The 21,368-nt window shown below is 34.1% G+C and overlaps 1 protein-coding gene across 3 annotated transcripts; it reads left to right on the forward strand.

Annotated features, from left to right (window-relative positions):
• The first annotated feature begins 993 nt into the window (after nucleotides 1-993).
• On the forward strand, nucleotides 994-21,059 carry FAIM (Fas apoptotic inhibitory molecule). Of its 3 annotated transcripts, XM_031959811.1 has the most exons (6): nucleotides 1,083-1,339; nucleotides 11,085-11,143; nucleotides 12,028-12,163; nucleotides 13,029-13,257; nucleotides 16,977-17,026; nucleotides 20,623-21,059. In XM_031959811.1, the coding sequence occupies exons 1-6, from the start codon at nucleotides 1,169-1,171 to the stop codon at nucleotides 20,770-20,772; spliced, it is 795 nt and encodes a 264-aa protein (XP_031815671.1). In that variant the 5' UTR covers nucleotides 1,083-1,168; the 3' UTR covers nucleotides 20,773-21,059. The 3 variants fall into 3 exon arrangements, with proteins under 3 accessions (XP_003766509.2, XP_031815671.1, XP_031815672.1); XM_003766461.4 differs by lacking the exon at nucleotides 11,085-11,143 and having other exon boundaries at nucleotides 994-1,339; XM_031959812.1 differs by lacking the exons at nucleotides 1,083-1,339; nucleotides 11,085-11,143 and adding an exon at nucleotides 1,637-1,732.
• Nucleotides 21,060-21,368: the final 309 nt, after the last annotated feature.

Here is a 21,368-nt window from a genome sequence, read left to right on the forward strand (position 1 = left end):
GAAACAAAATATTATAAAACAAAAGAAAAACTACAAGTTACTTGAAGAAAAAAAAAAAAAAAAGCCTGTAGACCAGCAATATTTAACTGGGGGAAGAAGACAGATAAAATTCTAGGCTAGTTTGTCAGAACAGCGCTGCCAGCCTCCAAGGATCCTTTCCTGCTCTCAGTCAGGAATTAAAGTCTTCCATTGAGAGGAATGGACAAGAATCCAGATACGTGTCCATTCTTCCCTCAAACTGCATTTAGACAACCAAATTTCAAATTTGAGACATCTCCATTCCAAATGTTCACACACATACCATTTGTCCCCGAGCTGTAATAGAGCCTTTTTTTTTTAAATAGCCTTTTATTTAGAGGTTATATGTATGGGTAACTTCACAGCATTAACAATCGTCAAACCTCTTGTTCCAATTTCTCACCTCTTACCCCCCACCCTCTCCCCCAGATGGCAGGATGACCAGTAGATGTTAAATATATTAAAATATAAATTAGATACACAATTAAGTATACATGACCAAACCGTTATTTTGGTGTATAAAAAGAATCAGACTAATAGAGCCTTTTCTGAGTCGGTATTGGTCTGATCAGTTACAGGCGGTCATGTTGGACTTTGACCAGAACATAGTGATGTCATTTTGGTCCTCTTTGAGCAGGGAAAACCATACAACTCACAAGGGCAGCAGAGTTTACTGCAGTAATTAGCAGCACCAGCTAAGAAGCGTTAAGAGCCTGAGGTCAAATTTGAATTCAGGTTCTCCCGACTTCAGCGCTGGTGCTCCATCCACTGCCCTTCCCCCTCCCCACTCTTCCCCGGACCCCCCGGCTCTTTTCTGCTACATTAAATTGTCCACGTCAATTTCTTCTGGCATAACATCCTTATAAATGTCACACTGTTTCTAGTACGATGTAAACTCTCTAAGGACTATACAGCTGGGGGAGAAGTTTCCTGTGCATCCCCGTGTCCCAGCACCATACATGCAGCAGATGCTTCACAGACGCGTGATGACTGGATTGACCCTGCAACCGCACATTACAATAGCAACAGAAAGCCATTGTGCCGTAAGAGACTGCTGCACTTGCCCGAGGCTGACTTGCCAAGTGTCACATAGAGACACTGACAGAGTTAATAGACGATCTGTTGCACCAGGTCACGTAAAGAACGGCTTATGTTGTGTTATTGCCCACAAGATATTAAAAAACCTGCAGAAAGAAGTTTGGAGCAAGAGGCAGCGATCAGCCATGGAAGACCTGTGGAAGAAACACTGGGAGACCTTTCACCATGGGACGAGAGAAACCTCGGACATACTGGAATGGGGCATGCATTCGGTCCTGTTCAGGTGCAGTGACAAGTTGCCTGTTCTGATGACGTCTCAGATCCATGCGGGGAACCTGGTGCTTTTAAGTGGTAGCATTTAACAAATGGGGAAACTGAGGCTTGAGGGAGCGATGACTCGGCCGGGGTCACCGAGGTGTATCCGCGCGACCCAGCGCGGAAACGAAAGTGACCAGGCCGGAAGCCCCCGGGCTCGGCCGAGCCCTCGCGCCGCGTTCGCTCGGGGCCACCGTAGTTGCCCGCGCCGTGCGCTCGGCGGCGAGTCCGCTCGGGCTCCTCCGAGGCGGCCGCCATTTTGGCACGGGGGCGGACACCGGGGCGGGAGCAAGGGGGAGAGGGGGAGGAGCGGCGTGGCGGGAGCCGGCGAGGAGCAGCGGAGGCCACGGAACCTAGCCGGGTGAGGGGGCTTTCTGGACTGGGCCACGGGCGGGGCCGGGCCGCTGGAGCGCGCCGGGGAGAAAGCCGTGAAAATCGGGGGGGAGAGAGAGGAGAACAGGCCGGGAGGCTGCGCGCGCGTGCTACGGGGCCGCCGCTTGACCGGTGCTCCCGTCCCTCCAGCCCCTTGGGCCCTGCGCGCTCCCGCCCCATTGGGTGCTCCCTCCTCTTCGCACCACCCTCCCCCGCCGGGGGCCGCGGGCCGACGAGAAGGCGGGCTAGGGAGACGGGGGCGAGAACTGCCGGGAAACGAGCTCGGTTCGCCCGTGCCCAGGGGCGGTGGGCGGGGCGCGCGGGGTCCGGCTGAGCCGGGCCCCTCCCGGTCCTTACATCGCTCCCGGGGATGCTGCGCGGCGGCGGACTCCTCCGGGATCCTCCGCCTCTACTTGGGTGCAGGCGGGGTATCCTAACGACGGCAAACAAACTTTGCTGCTGGCCACTGGTCTTTGGAGGCTTTGGCTAAATAAACAAGCAGATTCCCCTCCGCCTCCCAGTGGGTGTTGCTTTACCCGCTAACTCCCTCTAGGATTCGTTCATCCCTGGATTCGCCAAAAACAACATTAAAAAAAGTCTAATTTCAAATTCGGCTCAGTTTTGAAATCCACGCGACTAAAATCACAATAGATCGTTTAGTATTAAGCATATTTCTTGGAAATATGTATCTGATTGTGATAATGTAGCACATGTTGACAAAATTTAAATGTTTTTAAATTATGTTAGAAGTAACTGGATTGAAACAAAAGCATCGCTAGTTTTTTTTTTTTTTGTTTTTTTAACTGATATATGCAACTATAGATTTTTTCCTCCCTAATGCTATATCTATAAAAATCTATATCTATAAAAAATCTAAAAATTTAAAAATACATCTATAAAAATCTATAGTTGCATATAAGTTCACTGGGAATCTTGATAATATCATAAGCTTTTAGTCCAAATTGTGAAAAGAATCGATTTTGAAACTTGTGGGATTTAAGTTTGTCTTGCTTTGATGCATCTATAGGTGAAACTACAAATAAGGATTTGTAAAGTCTCAAAACTTACAAACACACACAATGAATTAGAAAGTTTACATTTTAAATTTTAAAATCTTCCTCCTGTCTTATACACAAATGAAATATTGTTTTCCTGTTAAAATGGAATGTTCTCTGTTGAGGTTTTCTTGGGGTCTCTGGGAGCAGCCTTTGTTTCAGATCAGTAATCACCACACAAGTAGCCAGGGATTAAAGTCCAAATCTTTTATTGTCTCCTTGCAAGTCTTGTCTCCTTCACTTGGGGCTTGGCTAGTTTTTCTGGAGGCCTTATCTCTCTTTGGTTTCGAGAGCTTGAGCTCCCATCTGCCTTCTCTGGCTTCTGAATCTCCCCAACTTCCAAGGGCTTGTGCTTCAGCCTCCAGCCACCACAAAGGTGCAAGATGGAATGAATCTGTCTCAGCCTCCCAGAGCTTCTAGTGGGGGTTTGTCTTTCCTGGCTCTGAGAGCTTCTTGCTTATATATTCCACACTGAGTATACACCAATCATTATATCACTAGGAAACCAATATTTGTTATAGGATTAAATCAATGCTAAACTAGATTTAACCATTGTCTCCTCAATTCCACTTAGTAATTCCACTTAGTACCTTGTTTCAAATTCTGGCCCATAACATCTCCTTGTAGGATTAACTGAATCATACTGAACCATGCTAAATTAGATAATTATTGTCTCTATCAAATCCACTAACTTAGTACCTTGTAAGAATCCTTTGTTTCAAGTTCAGAGTTCTGGCCCATAACACTTTCATTTGATTTTTTTTAAGTCCATCTGACTACAATTAAAATTGCTCATCTGTACTTGATGTACTACCTTGGATAAAGTATTGTTGCTGACATTTAAATGTTTTAAGCTAACTTAGAAATAACTAAATTGAAACCAAAATAAAAAGCTTTGTCCTATTAATTTTTTTTTAAAATATTTGTATTGGTATCTTTTGCTTTAACATCAGTTTCACTGCATTAATTCACCATTCATATTAAATAAAATGTTTACCCATCAGCTATCTCTTGGAACAAAAAATTTTTTCTAAGGGAAAGGAAAAGACGGTTCAGTAGAACCAACAGTAAACCAGCAGAGTCTGACAAGTGTATTCCATGTTACATCTCATTAGTTTTCAACATTTTCCTTGAAAACTTGGAGGAGATGGTTCAGTCTTATCCAACACTTTCCCACTCTATTTGGGGTTTTCTTGGCATATTGGAATGGTTTGCCATTTCCTTTTCCAATTTGTTTATCATCAAATCTTAATTGTAGATCAAATCCTGTTACTACAATCTCCAAAAGAATATTCAAAATCTCATACTATATACTTCTTTAATATCAGTATAAGTACTTTCTCAACTAATTGATGAGAAGACACAAGCCTTTTATTTTCATGATATTTTTTTGAGTCACTGCAGCCAAAAACATGTCTGGTGGTCACTATTATGATGATGAACCTCTCTGAATTTAAGGCTGCACTTGTTCTGGAACAATAAACTTTTGTCTCCTGGTTGGTATTTTGAATCCTTTCCAGCATGGTAGAAGCTGCCACAGGTAGATAGGACCTGCCATAACCTTTAAGAATTCAGTCATTTACATGGCAGCATGAGACATAAAGGAAAGAATATTAAATGTCTGTAAAGGTAGGTTAGAACCATATTGCAATTAAATTAAATGCCAAACAAAGGAGAGTAGAAAACTGCTGGAGTTGTTGAGCAGAGGACTGATATGATCAGAGCTGTAACTTAGGGGGTAGTTAAGTAGTGTAGAGGATAGAGTATCAGGCTTGGAGTTAGGAAGATCTGTATTCAAATGTGACCTCAGACATTTACTAGTTATGTGACCCTGGACAAATCACTTAACCCTGTTTGCTTCAATTTTCTCCCGTGTATAAGTTGGAGAAGGAAAGAGCAAATCACTCTAGAGTCTTGCCAAGAAAGCTCTAAATAGGGTCACAAAGAGTCACAACTGAACAAAAACAGCAACATGCAACACCAGACTGATACTCTGATACGCACAGACATATATAACTATACTTTTATACTTATATAGGGGAGGTCATACTGATTAGTGACTGTGGTTTAGTCACTTTGCTTTCCAATGCAATGGGCAACTTTCTGAGATTTATTTATAGATAAATTTCTCATCAGCCATCATTTTGAGGAATATCTATATTGGAAATTCCCTAACTGTACAGTTCTGGATCCTCCAAAATACTCTAATTTGAAATAAGTAAGAGTTAAAGCTAATCATAGTGGTAGATAATTGTGATATGTACAGTATGCAAAGCCTTTGTTTCACTTGGATGAAGTAGTTAATGCAAATAATAGTGTCCCCAGTGTATGGATGAAGAAATGTTGATAGTTTTAAGTGAAATGTCAATGGTCACAGATCATCCAACTACTTTATGTGTGAGATTAGATTCTAATTTTGTTACAGAGAAAATTTTGTTCATCCAGTATTATGCATTTATTATCTTAAAGGCATAAGACTCGTTATCTTTTAATAAGATTTGATATTATATATATGTTAATAAAACAGTAGGACTAATAATAAACTGAAATCATGTATAAAAGAAGCAAAATCATTTAAATTTGGTCTTTTAAGATGCCTTTTTATTGTTCTCATATGCCATACTCCATCTCGTACCATTATACCATCTGCTTTTTAAAATCCCTAATTACCTTAAGTTCAACTCCTGCCTCTTTCTACATGAAATCTTTCCTGACTGATACCACGCCTCCTGCTTATTGTATTTATTTACATAAAGACATATACATGCATATGATCTCCCATAGTAAAGGTTGTGAGTTTCTTGACTTTCTTGTGCCTAGCAAAGCAGGAGCCCTGGATACTTGTTGATTGACTGGTTAATCAATTTTGACTTTTTGCTGCAAATTAATCTCCCTGATTGTGTTCTGCTTGGATGAATGTTAAAATAGATTTTCATTCCCTGGAAATATAACAGTGGGGGAAGGTAGTTAGCTTCTTTGGAAAAGGAAGCTTACTTGCATTTTCTATAAAGTAGATTGATACAGATGTGAATAATTAGTGATGAATAATTTTTTAAACTGTTAGTTGTTTTCTAATTATGTTAAATTATTATTCTGTTCTTGTTATTTAGTTTTATGTGATTCTTTGAGAGACCCCATTTGGGGCTTTCTTGGCAGAGATACTGGAGTGGTGGAGCATTTCCATCTCAAAATTCATTTTTACAAATGAAGAAACTGAGGCAAATAGAATTAGGTGATTTGCTCTAGGGTCATACAACCAGCAAGTGTTTGAGGCCAGATTTAAATTCAGGAAGATGGATCTTTCTGACTCCAAGATGCGTATGCTATCCATGGTGCCATCTACCTGCTCCAAAAGAATTGTTACCTGTATGAAACCACTGCCCTATTTTTTAATCAAAAGAAATGACTGGTGTGGTGTTGTGGGGAACTTGAAGTATACTTAGGCTAATGAGTTTGTATTTTATTCCATAGGCAGTTGGGAACCACTGAAAAATTTTGAGCAAGGGAAGGCTAGATTAAAGAGAAACAAGGAGACTGGAGACTTTTAAAATAATCCAAATTAAAGTTGATGAGAGTATGAACTGTGGCAATGGCTATGTGAGTGTAGAAGAAAAAGATAAATGCAAGATAAATTTTGTATTTAGTATTGATAAGACTTTGTATCCATCTGAACGAGAGAGGAAGACGTGAAGGATGATGATACCCTCTACAGAAGTTGAGAAATTAGGGGAAATAAGAACTCTGAGAGATGACTAAAAACCATTACATTGAATTCCCAATCCCTATATTTATGCACACCTGCATTTTTGATTTCCTTCACAAGCTAATTGTACAATATTTCAGAGTCTGATTCTTTTTGTACAGCAAAATAACGTTTTGGTCAGGTATACTTATTGTGTATCTAATTTATATTTTAATATATTTAACATCTACTGGTCATCCTGCCATCTAGGGGAGGGGGTTGGGGGGTAAGAGGTGAAAAATTGGAACAAGAGGTTTGGCAATTGTTAATGCTGTAAAGTTACCCATGCATATATCCTGTAAATAAAAGGCTATTAAATTTAAAAAAAAAATTAGGGGAAAGGGAGAGTTGGGGGGAAATGAGTTCTGTTTTACATATATTAAATTTGAAATGACAGTAGAGCATGAAGGAGGATGTGATGGCCAAGTATTGCAGAAAGATGAAAAAAGAGGAGACATAAGATGATAATACTACCAGATTTATTAATTAAGTAAGCATTGTTGACCATTGAGAGAGCATATCATATTGGGTGTTATTGACAAAAATCATACTGCATGGAATTAAATATTGAATAGGTGGTAAGTACGTAGAGATAGGTAAGTAATAAAAATGTAGACTGCTGTCGATGAGAGACATAATGGGAGAATAATTTGAGGTTTTTTGTTGTTATCGTTGTTTTAAAAGAACTTTTTTATAGGCAGCAGAGAAGGAACTAGTAATAAGAGATGGAAAGGGATAGGAAACGATCAGTGGAACACATTCCTAGAGAAAGTGGGAGAGGATGGAATCAAAAATACAAATAGAAGAGTTAGCCTTGGAAAGAAAGGGAACCTCATCCTTTGTAATCAGATAAAAATAAAGAAGTGACAGCTGAGTCTTCATGGAAAGTTTTTAAAGTATATCCGGGCTTCTTAAACTTTTTTCATTTATAACCCAAGAAATTTTTATGTAACCCCAGGTTTATAGGTATATGAAATAGGTATGCAAGTCAAACATTTACTGATAATAAATCATAAAGAAATTTATTTTTAAAATTCTTTAGTATACATATATTTTTGCCATTTATTAAAGACAAAATGAGTATGATTGTTTATTTTTACATAAAGAATTAAATCTTGGTAGAATATTTGATACCTTTTCCTGTTACCAAATTTTTTGAGATTCCCACATTCAATTATAGGATCCCATATAGGGACATAACTCACTGTTTAAGAAGCTTTGGTATATAAAGGAGGAACTTTATGAAAGATGGCTTCAATTTTTTTTTTTAGTAAAAAAGGAGAGATAAGGTTTTCTATTAAGAGAAAGGAGAATAGAGAAGATGAAGTTGAGAAAAAAAGAAGTATTTGTATAGTTATTGTAAAGGCTTGATAGGAGGGAGTTAATCAGCAATCTATAAAAAGATTGTCTTGCAATAATCTTTTTTCCCCTGAGGCAATTGGGGTCAAGTGACTTGCCCCAGGATCACACAGCTAGGAAGTATTGTCTGAAGCTGCATTTGAACTCAGGTCCTCCTTCTGACTTCAAGGCCAGTGCTTTATCCACTGTGCCGTCTAATTGCCCTCTTGCAATAATAGTGAAAGCCCAATTGAGGATAGGGAACATGAATTTGCAGTGGACCTAGACAGTGCAAATTCATAATAATCTTCAGCAATATTCATTGACTCATTAGTAGAAGAAGAGAAGGCCACTGGTATGAGTAATTGAGGACTGAGGATAAGAAATTGGTGGAGAATAATGCCTTTATGTCACCATTGGTGGGAGAGGGTCAAGACTGAAAGCAAGACCAGAATATCAATAACAGATTGAGAAAATTGGAAGAGATTAAATCAATTAGTCACTGGATATTTAAGTACTATCCATGTACAACAACAATGAAACAGTTTCTGCCCTCAAGGACCTTGCATTCTAGTGAATGTCATATACTATGTTTACTACTAGTGTCTTCTTGAAGGAAGTAACGCTTAAATTAAGCCTGAAAGGTTCCGGAAGAAGTAAAGACTAGTATTTTTCCATCATTTAGACAAGAATATTCTCTCATTCTTGTCAGGATTACTACTTGATACCAACGTAAACATAAGATTAAAGATTTGGTTGATATCAGCTGCAAACTGATGAACCAAAGGTTGTGGTAATGATGAAGTTGAGAAAGGAGTGAGGCAGAAGAAATAAAAGGACATAGGTCTGTGATTAGTTAGAGGATTTCAGAGTTCAAAATCTTGGAGTACTTTCAGTAACCTAAATTCAACTTTTTATATTCTTGTGACTTAAACTCATTAAAGGTTGCTAAAATGTTTTGCCATATATTCATTTAAATTTCACTTTCCATTCTTTTGCTTCCATTCCAGTACAAATTAGTTGAGAAGTCATTTAGACATACATAACATAGACATTATATAGTGCAGCCTTCTTTCCATCATCTGCTGTTATTCCATTCTGAGGTTTCATGCTTAGTCCTTGATTATTCCTATCAAGGACCTTTTCTGTGCCTATTCTTGAACAGAATTTTAATTTTGATTAATTTTGATCTTTCTTCTCTATTAAGATAGCCATAAGAGCACTTTTGGTATTTATATAGCTTTGCAGTTATGATGAAAAACTAGTTAAATCATTCTGTTTTGAAAGTTCTATGATTTTCACAGAATATACTTAAAGCTATAATTCATTGCTCACCATGAAATGGAAGTTAAAAGATTAATAGAACTTTTGTCATAAGAAGTCCACTTGATAATATAGAAACATTTAATTTTAAACACTTTTCTTACCTGTTCAGATAGGTGAGATTTGTTTGATAGATATTTAATTGGGGGGCTTTCTTTTGTGCATCATCAGTGAAATCTGGTAATTTAATACGTATAGTGATTTTGTAAAGAGAATAGTTACCCAAGAGTTGGGAGGCATGCATTTGACTTACAGTTATGTTTGGCTTTAGTTGGACAATTGCTTAATCCCTCTCTTACTCCCTTTCCTCAATTGTGAAATCACTGGGTTAGATTAGATGAATTTTAAAAGCCCTTAGAACTCTTAAATTCCATGATTCCCTTAGGTTTGATTATTACTTAAGTCTAGTTTGTTATATAGAGTACAACAGGAGATAATATATGTTAATATATGTGAAAACATTTTTAACCTTGTAATGTTCTAAATGTTTGTAAAGTATATTAGTATTTGCATCAGTTATTACTACTATCTTGAGTTCAGATATTTCATTGAAAACACTTTTCACACATGCTCTGACACTGAAAACAGACAACTTGGTAATAATGACTTATAACATACAGTAGTTCTTTACTAAGGACCTACTAGGCAAAATTATAATAAGTTTTTAACCTTTTGCCATATTACAGATTCTAGAAATGAGAGGTGATAGTAGAAGGCAAAGTTCTTTAAACTTAACATTAGAATGTAAATGTCTTTAGAACAGGATCTGTGGTGTTGTGGATGTGGCTATGATCATAGTGGTAGCTGTGTTCCCAACACTGCCTTATTTTTTACCTGAGCCCCAAACAAAGAGAAGTAGCACTTTTCAGTGCCTTGCAATAGACATTGTTCAGTGTATACACAAAAATTAATACTGGCAGAATCATCCAAATTAACAATAGGGATTAGAGGTTTGTTGGCCATATATATATACATTCTGTGTACTTTTGTTTACAAGAAACCTTTCCCTATTTTGGGGGATGAGTTAAATTCCAGGAATAGAAAAGTTTCCTAGTCTACTTATTGACACAAAGATTTGTGAGCAAATGGGGATATATTTGCTTGCTGAGCAAAATATTTTGGACTTTGGTTTGCTTTTTTCTGAAGCTTTCCCTTTTCTTTACATTCTTCTTAGATGAAAAAAACCTCTTAGTTGCCATCTTCTTCTTAATATTTCTATTAAATACTTTGTAGTTTCTAGTTATCTCCAACCAAGCTGGGCAACTCATTTCCTTTGTTAAAAGAAAGGTATGGCCATAAAGGATATGGCAATGATTTCATCTTAGGGTGGCATAAAGGAATAAGTAGAAAACCGTTGAACCCATGCTGATTTGAGTATGTATACTACCAGTCCTGAATCTGTGAATCTGTAGAGTTTACTAAATTCTAATCTATACTGAAATAGAAATGGAACAATAACTCAGTTACTCCTCAGAAGATGAATTTCATCAAGGCCAGTCACCATTCTAGGTCCAGGTTCTGCTACTTTGCTTTGTAACATTAAATCACTTATCCTTTCTAAGCCCTGTTTACTTCCCTCTGAAATTAGAAGATTGGATTAGATAAAGTCTAAGGTCCCTTCTATATCTAAATAAATTATACTATTATGATACTTGAAAAAAAAATTTAATAAAAGTATAATTGGCCATATTTTGTTCAATTTAGATTATGGTCTAGGATTAGAAATGCCATTTCTATGATATGTAAAGGTTCTTTTTGTAAACTATCCAGGCCCAAATGGATGGATAATAAAAATATTCAATAGATTAGTGATCTTTGTTGCTCTCAATATTTCTTTGCTGCAATTCTGCTTTTCTCTTTCCTGGCTGCTAATTGGATTAAAGGCTGTTTTGATAACTATGGCATCCCAAGATGAGATTGCTCTCTTTGAAGATGAAGTAAGGTAAATAGCTTTCATTGCAATATAAACTAGGACATGAAAATAATAAGAATTTTTATGGGCATCCAAAAAAGATTTATGACTGTTATTGTGTTATTATAGTAATAAACACATTAATCAAATTATATGTTCTATTAAAATAAACACATTAATCAAAGTATATGTTCTATTAAAGAGATGTTTTATATAGCTACTTTTTCAATATTACATAGATCATATCTATAAATTTACTGTGAACATAAACTTTTGCCACAGGTCTAGGAGTAATGTCATACACATTCGCATATAGTATATCAGAAGTTTGTGGTAAATAACAGTTCATTTTTTAAAAATTGGCTGTAGATAACTATATGTTATTAATTGTTTGAATTTTGAATATAGCATTCATTTTCCTTGAGTTTGTTACTTCATTCTCACTCAGATGTAGGTAGATTAGCATCAGCATAATAAAACACTTTTAATAATAAATTTTGCCACTTTGAATTAGAAGATTTTTGTTATTTATAATAGTTGAGTCAATGTAGGAAAACATATAATTCAATACTACTTGTGTTTTAGTTTTAAAAGACTGACCTTATAGAGTTGTATCTTGGAGCAGGGTGTTCTATTCAAGAGTAATATTTTTAATCCTATTAAAATGAAGGAGGCTTTGTTTGGAATTAAAGATCTATAATCATGTATAGTAGTTTGTATCTTAAAGGAAGACTGGATGTGCTAGAAAAAAAGTTATATTTGGATAATTATTAGCTCTTAAATAAGCTCTCTTTTACATGCAATAATAACAGGTTCATTTTAAAATCAGGTATTTTCTTATGTGGAGAAATATTTTGTCCTTTTTCTACAATTATTTTTACTATCATAAAAATTGCTTTGTTTCATTTTCTTAGATCTTGTTACAGTCACTTAGAAGCAATGACAGATCTCGTAGCCGTTTGGGATGTTGCCTTAAGTGATGGTATTCACAAGATTGAATTTGAACATGGGACTACTTCAGGAAAACGTGTTGTATATGTAGATGGAAAGGTAGGAAGAAAGCCTATATCTTGTTTATAAATGTAATATGATATGTAGTTTATACTTATCTTGGATATAGACTAATTAGTGTGAACAATTAAAGCTGAATACAGAAAAAAATCTTTTTTTTTCCCTTCAGATTTCTGACTTTGTTTTATAGTTTACAGTTTTAAAGAGTTTGATAATAAGAGGATGATAGGAGTAAATTGTTTTCTAAAACAAGAATGGTGAAATAGTAATCCCTTATCCTATGGAAACTTGGAATGATACTTAAAACATTTTTCAGCTTTAATAAATCTGATTCTATGAATTTGAATTCATTCCATGATCTTGGAGCCAATAATTATTGACTAATTCACTTGACTAATTCTAACTAATAAGTAATGATAGCAGTAATTTAACTAAGCATTTGTCCATTCTAGTATTTTTCCCCCACTATTCATTTTTACTTGTCTTAGATTGTTCTATATTTATCACAGTTTCTGTTGAACAGTTTTTGTTTGTTCTTAAGTATTAGAAGTTTGTCTTTTCTCCTCTTAGTTCTCTGCCCTCATCTGTCCCACAACAGATCATCTGTGTTCTATAACTTTAGGAGAAAGAAAGACAAACAGAATAAGAGAGAGAGAGATTTTTGTGCAATTCTGTATAACAGGAAAAGACTTTTTAGAATAAGAGAAGTCATTGTCAGCCCTCAGAAGAAGGCCACCTCTGTTGGAAAAGTGAGTCTCCCTTCAAGCAAATGAAGTACTTTCAGTCATTTTCAAGGAGAATGAATGAAGATAGGCATTTATGTTAAAGCACATGCAAGAGATATGTAGAATTTAATTAATTATTCTAGTATTTTCTTATTCTGCTTTTATATTTTACTACTTAGGAAGAGATAAGAAAAGAATGGATGTTCAAACTGGTGGGCAAAGAAACATTTAATGTTGGAGTTGCAAAAACAAAAGCTACCATAAACATAGATGCTGTCAGTGGTTTTGCTTATGAATATACACTGGAAATTGATGGGAAAAGCCTCAAGAAATATATGGAGAACAGATCAAAAACAACAAATACTTGGGTTTTACGTTTGGATGGTGTGGATTTTAGAGTTGTGTTGGGTAAGTTTGTATTCCCTCTGTATTATATCCGTTAATCATACTCTTTCTTGAAATTACTGAATAGGAATGACCAAGATGGCCCAATTTTTATTTTCTTAGATTATTTCTAATGTGCCAATTCTAAAGGAAATTTTTTAATATGAATGGATGAGTATTTTTAACTTGAAGTCCAAGTTTGTGTACCAAATTGTTAAGAGTACTAGGAATTGTGATTTTAAGGGAAAAAATGTTATTAATAAGAGTGTTCTTTATTAATTCTATCTTGGCATTCTCTACCAGAACTGTTAGAAGTAGTTTTTCTATTAATGTATGCTATATTTACATGTTCCAAGAATCTTGTCAACCTGTAATCATCAGCTTTAGCAATAGTATATATTGTTTATATTGGTATTTTATCTCTACTAAGACTTACATAAAATGGAGATAACAGTAGCACCTACCTCACAGGGCTGATAAATATGATAACATATATAAACCTTATGAACCTAAAAGTGCTACATAAATTTAACTATTATTGTTGTTAATAGCCTCAAGGCCCTTCTTTGAAAATAGGGTAATTATCCAAACACATAAAAATTTATTATTTGTAGTTGAATTAAATTCTTTCTCTTTCAAGTTTTTTTTGAAAATGACTATTAATTAAGTATACAGAGTGATAACATATTTTCATTATATTAAGAAAATTTTAAGTCAAAGACAGATATGCCCTACATCTGAATGGGAAGCAACTAAATCACAAACTTACTTTAAAATTTTTTTTAATAATAGCTTTTTATTTTCAAAATTCACGCAAAGATAGTTTTCAACATTCCCCCTTGCAAAACTTTGGTTTTCAAATTTTTGTCCCCCCCTTCCAAGTAATCCAATATAGGTTAAACATGTGCAATTCTTTTAAACATATTTCCACATTTATCAAGCTGCATGAGAAAAATCTGATCAAAAAGGGGAAAAAAAGTGGAAAGCAAACTGCAACAAAAAAAAAAAGTTGCAAATTTTATATTATGATCACACTCAATCCCTATAAGTTCTCTCTCTGGATGCAAATGGCTTTCCTCATCACAAGTCTACTGGAATTGGCTTGAATCACCTCATTGTTGAAAAGAACCAAGACTTTGTTTATCGAATGTGGGTATGGGGGATTTTTTTTTTCTACATCTAAACTTGTTGTTTATGTAGTTATGTCTACATGTCAACATGCTTATGTCTAAGCATGTTGTGAGGAACAGATGAATTACTAATTAAAAGTACTTTGCAAATCTTAAAGCGTTATATAAATGTTAGCTTCTCTTGTTCTTGTTATCATTATATGTTGTACTAGGTATTAGAATATAAAGATGGAAACATAAATGTCCCTATTCTCAAAGCACTTGTTTTGTGTTTGGGGGCAATGGTTGGGATATAACAGAAGTTTGTTTTAAGAATGTATCAGGGGTCAAATTTTCTGCTAATAGATCAGATAGGGAAAAAGACTTTTAATCCTCAGACTTTGTTCTCTATTCAGAGACATTGTTGATTGAAATCTTGCAGTTTTTAAAAATTCTGATTCATAAATTTCATACCGATATTATCCAAATTTAAAGATACCACCTTTTCCCTCTTATCCTCATTTCCTCTTCCTTCACCTTCTTTAACTATTAGGCTGTAAGTATACAGATACTTGTTTGGAACAAGTATTCTTTGGGTACCCGCATAAACATGAAAATTCAGGACAGAAATATAAGTTATAAAGTTTGCAAATTTCTTTTTTAAACCACTGATTTTTTTTTTTTTTAAGGCTGTAACATGCAAGCCTGTGTTTATTTTTAATGGTTGATCTTCTATAATGACTTAATGAATATGAAGGAAATGTGAATCAGTTAACTGGAATAAAAATAGTCTTCCATAAAGAATAAATTACCAGTAAGAAGTATGCAGTTCTGAGAAAGGCTTTAAATCCTTAACATATTTAAGCAGTATTAGTTATTGAAGATTAGACATAGCATGTCCTTCTAAGTGGGATCTTAACCTATTTTTAAAGTATGTACTAGTGAAAATGAGACAAATTGTTTAAAAGAATCCCTACCATTTAATTAACGATTTTGTTATACATTGCAATAAAAACATTTGCAGTAAATAAGCAGGTTGGACTAGTCCTTTCCAACTCAAAATTTGACTTCTGTGATGTTTTATATTAGATGTCCTCACAAAATTATTAACATTAGATCTACTTTTAATTTTCCAGGGGTTTATCCAGTTGTAGATTATCTTTGTTCTTAGCGTTCCATTCCTTTCTTTTTACTTCTTTTTGAAATGTTAGTGTTCAGTGAACAACTTCACCAGAGTTTCAAAAAAGGAAGTAAAACACAAATCTGTCAATTCCCTTGTTTGTTGTTCTGGAAAAGAAGCTGTTAGATTAAAGGTTGAAGGGTTTTTAATTTAAGATGAGGTTTGATTTTTTTTTTTCCCTTGGATTTCTCTTATGTATGTTCTTTTTTCCTACAACTTATGCTAGAAAACCTGAAAAAGTTGAGTCTAAGACCTATGCTTTTGTAATGTCTTCTAGAAGATTTTTGAAAAATACTACTTGGCAAAAAAGGAATGATTTAGAGTATTATGGTATAAACTTTTAACATTTTGAGGCATCTGTTAGTAGCTGTAGTATTTAACATTTAATTTTGTGCATGGAAAAAAAAATGAAGATGATGCAAGGAAATCTTTATTTTTCAGTTCTTATAAACTAAGCACAACTAGCAGTATAATGAAATATTTATGATGGCAAAAGGAAAATCTTGATAGTACTATACTAATATTAAACAGGTCAGCTCAGAACTCCCCTTCTACAGTAGCCTTGACTAATGATTATATAGAGAAAGGGAATCTAGGGAAGGGGTAGAAATATAAAACCCTAAATAAAATGTTGTCTAGGCATCTCTCATTTATTGTAGAATGGCTTTGAGATCACTGTACTTAAAATGTTATTAGATGAGATAACAACATATATGCTTATATTTTAGATGGTAGTAGAATGCAATTAATTTAGATCTAGAATGTAAGTATTCTGAGTAAACCACTCATAATAAACTGTGATATCTTTCAACTATGTTTTCCAAATTGGGACATATAAACATATCACAAAGGTTCTTCTTTATATATTGTGACAAATTAAGCTTTCTTTAAGGCTTTCCTTCCTTCCTTCCTTGGTTCTCCCTCATTTTCCTACATCCCAAAATCAGTAAGCCTTACTCTCTAATCCTTTAATTTGGAATACTGTCTGAGATTCTTTTTAGGTATGATAGGTCTATGAATCTGAATATTAACCTTTAGACTGCTTCTATAATAGTTAATTATTGTTGCTTTGTGTTTATGTAAACATAAACAATTTTTACTTTTTCATTAGTATAGTTAGGTTGTATCCTGGCCTTTCCATTGATAAAACGGTATCTTTCCTTTCTTTGTATAGATAACAGTCTTCATGAGTTAAGTACCATAACTTTATTTATCTTGGTTTTTTTCTGTGAATAATGAATAAACACTTATAATTTCTTTAATAGTTAGATGAATGTCAAAGCTATCAAAGAATGGTAAGTCTCATAGTAAAAAAGATTTTTATTGTGAAAGGCATTTTTTAAAAGCAGCAAAATGTAATAATTTTTCTGAAATACTATTGTTAAAAATAATTCCCTCCTCAAAATACAGATTTCTAACATTAACTTATCAAAGTCTTTTCTTGTTGCTTACAGAGAAAGATACTATGGATGTTTGGTGCAATGGTAAAAAATTGGAGACAGCAGTAAGTAGTTCATTTGATATTGCCTAGATTTTTGCTTTGTATATAATTGGCATTAAAATATTATTGATATTTCAAAAATCAGGTTTTGCCAGACATAAATATTATGTAAATAATTAAGCCTCTATCAGGTTTTCTTTCTTTCTTTCTTTCTTTTTTTTTTTTTTTTTTGCTGAGGCAATTGGGGTTAAGTAAAGGCAAATGCCCAGGGTCACACAGCTAAGATGTTCAGTGTCTGAAACCAGATTTGACTTCAGGGCTGGTGCTCTATCCACTGCATCACCTAGCGGCCCCTCTTTTTTTTTTTTTTTTTTTTTTTTTAAGTGAAATCATTTTGATATTCAATTCAAGGTGTTTTTCCTTAGGCATTGACTAGAAAGATATGAATGTGAAAATAATATGTAATGGAAACAGCTTGGACTATCTGCTTGTTTTACTTAATGTACATTATTCTCACTTTTTCAAAAATAATTGCAAAGTTGTTTTAGTACAAATATACATATCACACCCTACAGAAGAAAAACAAAGACTTAGTTATGTCTTGACAAGGACTCTTGGAAATAGATGATACATAGGCGCAGAATAAAGCTTTTTAATAATAAAAATAGAGATCCTAGGATTTCAGGTTACAGCTGATGGGGACTTTAAAAGTCACTGCGTCTAACTCCCTCATTTTATAGACAAGGAAACTGAAACTAAGAGAAGATAAGTGACTTGCTTGTAAATATGAGACAATATATGTATTCGAATCTCCTTGACTCCAGATCCACTACACTGTAAGCTACTTGAGGGCTGCAAATTATAGTTGTACTCAAACTACAATTATAATTTTGTAATTGGGAGTGTAGTGTAAACAAGTCAACAAAAGAATCAGACATGAATTAACAGGGAAAAATCTGCAGAAAATGAATCTGAGAGTGACAAGGAAGATTGAAAAGAGAATGAGAGTAAAAGTCAAGTAGCTGAATGAAAATTTTTAAGCAGTCTCAAGTGTGCTAATGAGGAAATTTGTTTAGGCCCATTTTATTGTACCTATTACCTGCCTCTTTTAAGTCCCTAGATACTTAACCCTGCATTTGGAATGGGTAGAAATAAATGTCATAAATATTTAAAGGCAGGAGAGTGTCATTATTGAACATGTGCCATTTCTGTTTAAATTTTATTTGAATAGGTTTGGTATTTGGTATAAATATAAATTTGGTATAGTTGGTATATTTGGTATAAAAAATTTAACTAGAGTTTATTTATTTATTTGCCAGTGAGCTGATAAATAGGGAGTAGAGTGAATGATGTTGTAAGCATGGATCCAGAAATTGAGACGGATTTGTTAAAAAGCATCTCCTTATATCCAAATGGCAAACTCATTGGTTTACTCGTTTTCATCAGTATAGGGAACTCTGAGTGAAGAAACCCAGTAAAAATTCAAAAAAATTTAGTAATAATCTGAACAAGACAAATTATGAACTAATTTCCTTAACCTAATTTTTCTTTTGGACAGTTAGTTGCCAGTGGAATTACCAAGATGTGGTTTATGGAAAGTTAAAACATAAACAATAAACTAGTTTACATGCCTATTTGGTAGCCAGCAAATTTAATAGCACAATAAACTGAGATTCAATATTATACCCAAGGTTACATACTAAGGAAATAGACTAAAAATCCTCATACGTTTTATGTATATTATGATAAATACTAATATGATTATAATAAGATAAGCCAAAACAAAAAGATCAAATTCTATGGAAAAGGCTTAGTATAATCATCAGAGACTTGATTTATCTTTTCACAATATCTGTTTTCTAGCCACAATGGCAAAATTATCTGATAAATTGTAGATTCTTAAGATAAGTAGTCATAATGCTATAGAATCTTTATCAGACAATTTGAAATATAAATGAATATAGATTATATAAGTAGATTGTTCTTCCTTAACAATAAGAATATGCTTGCTTTGTTTATTAGATAAGGTGAAATTTATTGTTCTTTCTAATGCCATTGTTTTCCTAGATATGAGCATAAGCATACCCAAGCACCTGTATATTTTCATAACATTATAGCCAAAATTTCAAGTTATTTCTTATAATTTGATTGCTTATTAATTTCATAGGAGCAGCATATGGTTTGGGAGTTGGAGAGGCTTCAAAGAGCATCTAGTATAACCTTCATTTTATAGACTAGGGCTAATGTTATTTACTCAAGATAACAGAGGTTATAACTTTCAGAACTTGGGCTTGAAAATACAATCCTTGCATATAGAAAGTGCTTAATAATTATTTATTTAATTAGCATAGGTCCCCTGATTTGAAACCCACTTCTCTTACCATTTATTATCATCTTTCCTCCCCTTAACTCTGGTATTTGCTTTGATCTTTCATAGTGCCACTAGAAGCCAAGTCCAAAGGAAGCCTAAATAATGTCAGAGCAGCTACCTATTGCTTATATCCTCCTCTAACTTGCTCCCCCCTACTCTGGAAAACCAAATGTATGTTCACCCCATCTCCTTTCAGAGACATCAGCCTTTTCCATTCTTAGCAGGGTGGGCATAACTTTAAGATGGTGCGAAGATGGAAAGAATTCAGCCATGGAAGCATATGGATAAAAGGAAAAATTATAGCTTTAAATTTTTTAAAAAGAGTATAAGGAGTTTGCTGATGCCTTTATAAATTATAGGAAGAAGATAGAATAGATAGCTAATTTGTTAGATAATGGTAAATGGACTGGAAAAAAAAAAATCCTGAGAGGCTAGAATGATGAGCCAAATCTAATAGAATGAAACTATATTTGAAAGAGTGATTATTGGACTCCTTTGCTTGGCCACCAAGGGCAATTTTTAGCTTGCTATCAAATGGTATTGATATGAGTGGAATGGGGAATCTCATTAGAAGGTGTTCAGAACAGAAGATTAAACTTGTTGGAGATGTTTTAGAGAAGATTCACATTTCAGGGGACGAGGTGACCTTTAAGGTTCCTTCTTATTCTTATGATTCTTGGGTTTGTTTGGCTATTTTGATAGTCTAGTACAGGGGTCCTCAAACTTTTTAAATAGGGGGCCAGTTCACTATCCCTCAGACTGTTGGAGGGCCGGACTATAGTAAAAACAAAAACTTTGTTTTGTGGGCTTTTAAATAAAGAAACTTCATAGCCCTGCATGAGGGAGATAAATGTCCTCAGCTGCCGCATCTGGTCTGTAGGCCATAGTTTGAGGACCCCGGTCTAGAACTTCAGTAAAATCCATTACTTATTTACTTGAAAAATGATTTGTTATGTGTTAGGGGTACAATAATATTATCTCATTTTATAATCTCATAATACTGAATATTAATAAGCATGTAAGAGTACCTAATTTTAACTGATAATTGATTTCACTTGGACCTATTTAAAAGTATTTTTCCTTAGGGTTGAGAAATATATATATATATATATTGGAAGTATAGAAATGGTTAACTTAATTTTTGTTACAAAGTTAACAGGTCAACACACAGTGAACCTTTAATCTTACTGTTTTCAAATTTCTTGTTTTTATTAATAATTTCAATGTTTATGAATGAATACCAGAAAAAAATGAAAATTTTTTTATAACTTTTTTTTTTCTGTTTTAGGGTGAGTTTGTAGATGATGGAACTGAAACTCACTTCACTATTGATAATCATGAATGCTATATAAAGGCTGTCAGTAGTGGAAAACGAAAAGAAGGGATTATTCATACTCTAATAGTGGATGATAAAGAAATTGCAGAGACTTTTGAGTGACTACCTGTTTATGAATTTGACAGTTGCAAAGTAAAAAAAATCAGGGATTTTAAATTACTGTGGTAATTTTATTTGTATTTTCCCATATGTTAATCTGTGCTATACTTATTTTCTAGTTATATAAAATTAATGTTCATAGTTGAGGCACAGAGGAAAAAATTTGATTATGTATAATCTTAGATAATGCAAATTATTTTGTAAATAATGTAAAATGTTGAGTAAAAAAAAAGATGTAGACTAAAATAGCAAATGTTTTAAAGAGGGAAACTTACTATAATAAACTGTAATAAAATTGGTGCTGATTATTTTTTTAAAAAAACTGAAAGATGTCTTTTTCAGCTCTCGAATATAGGTACCATTTATTTAATTTTAAAACATTTGGAATATGCTGAAATTCTTTTCTCATTTTTAACCAGTTGAATCAACATTTTCTTAAGATTTCTCATAGCAGGGAATATCTAATGTTATTAATACCCGATTTTAATAAAAAAACTTTTTTGAAATTCAGTTGTAGTTTGCATGATGTGTAATGAAAACAGATGACATGACCTTAGACAGAAGTAAATTCCAAAATTGCTTATTTGGAACTGTGCTCA

The sequence above is a fragment of the Sarcophilus harrisii genome, chromosome 3 (assembly GCF_902635505.1).
Source record: "Sarcophilus harrisii chromosome 3, mSarHar1.11, whole genome shotgun sequence".
Lineage (NCBI taxonomy): Eukaryota > Metazoa > Chordata > Mammalia > Dasyuromorphia > Dasyuridae > Sarcophilus > Sarcophilus harrisii.

Excerpts from the sequence above, each read along its gene's own strand:
- FAIM (XM_003766461.4), top strand. The coding sequence starts at position 1,005 with ATGACTGGATTGACCCTGCAACCGCACATTACAATAGCAACAGAAAGC. Across the intron at positions 1,340-12,027 it reads ATGCATTCGGTCCTGTTCAG|ATCTTGTTACAGTCACTTAG; the intron begins GTGCAGTGACAA and ends TCATTTTCTTAG. Across the intron at positions 17,027-20,622 it reads GTAAAAAATTGGAGACAGCA|GGTGAGTTTGTAGATGATGG; the intron begins GTAAGTAGTTCA and ends TTTCTGTTTTAG.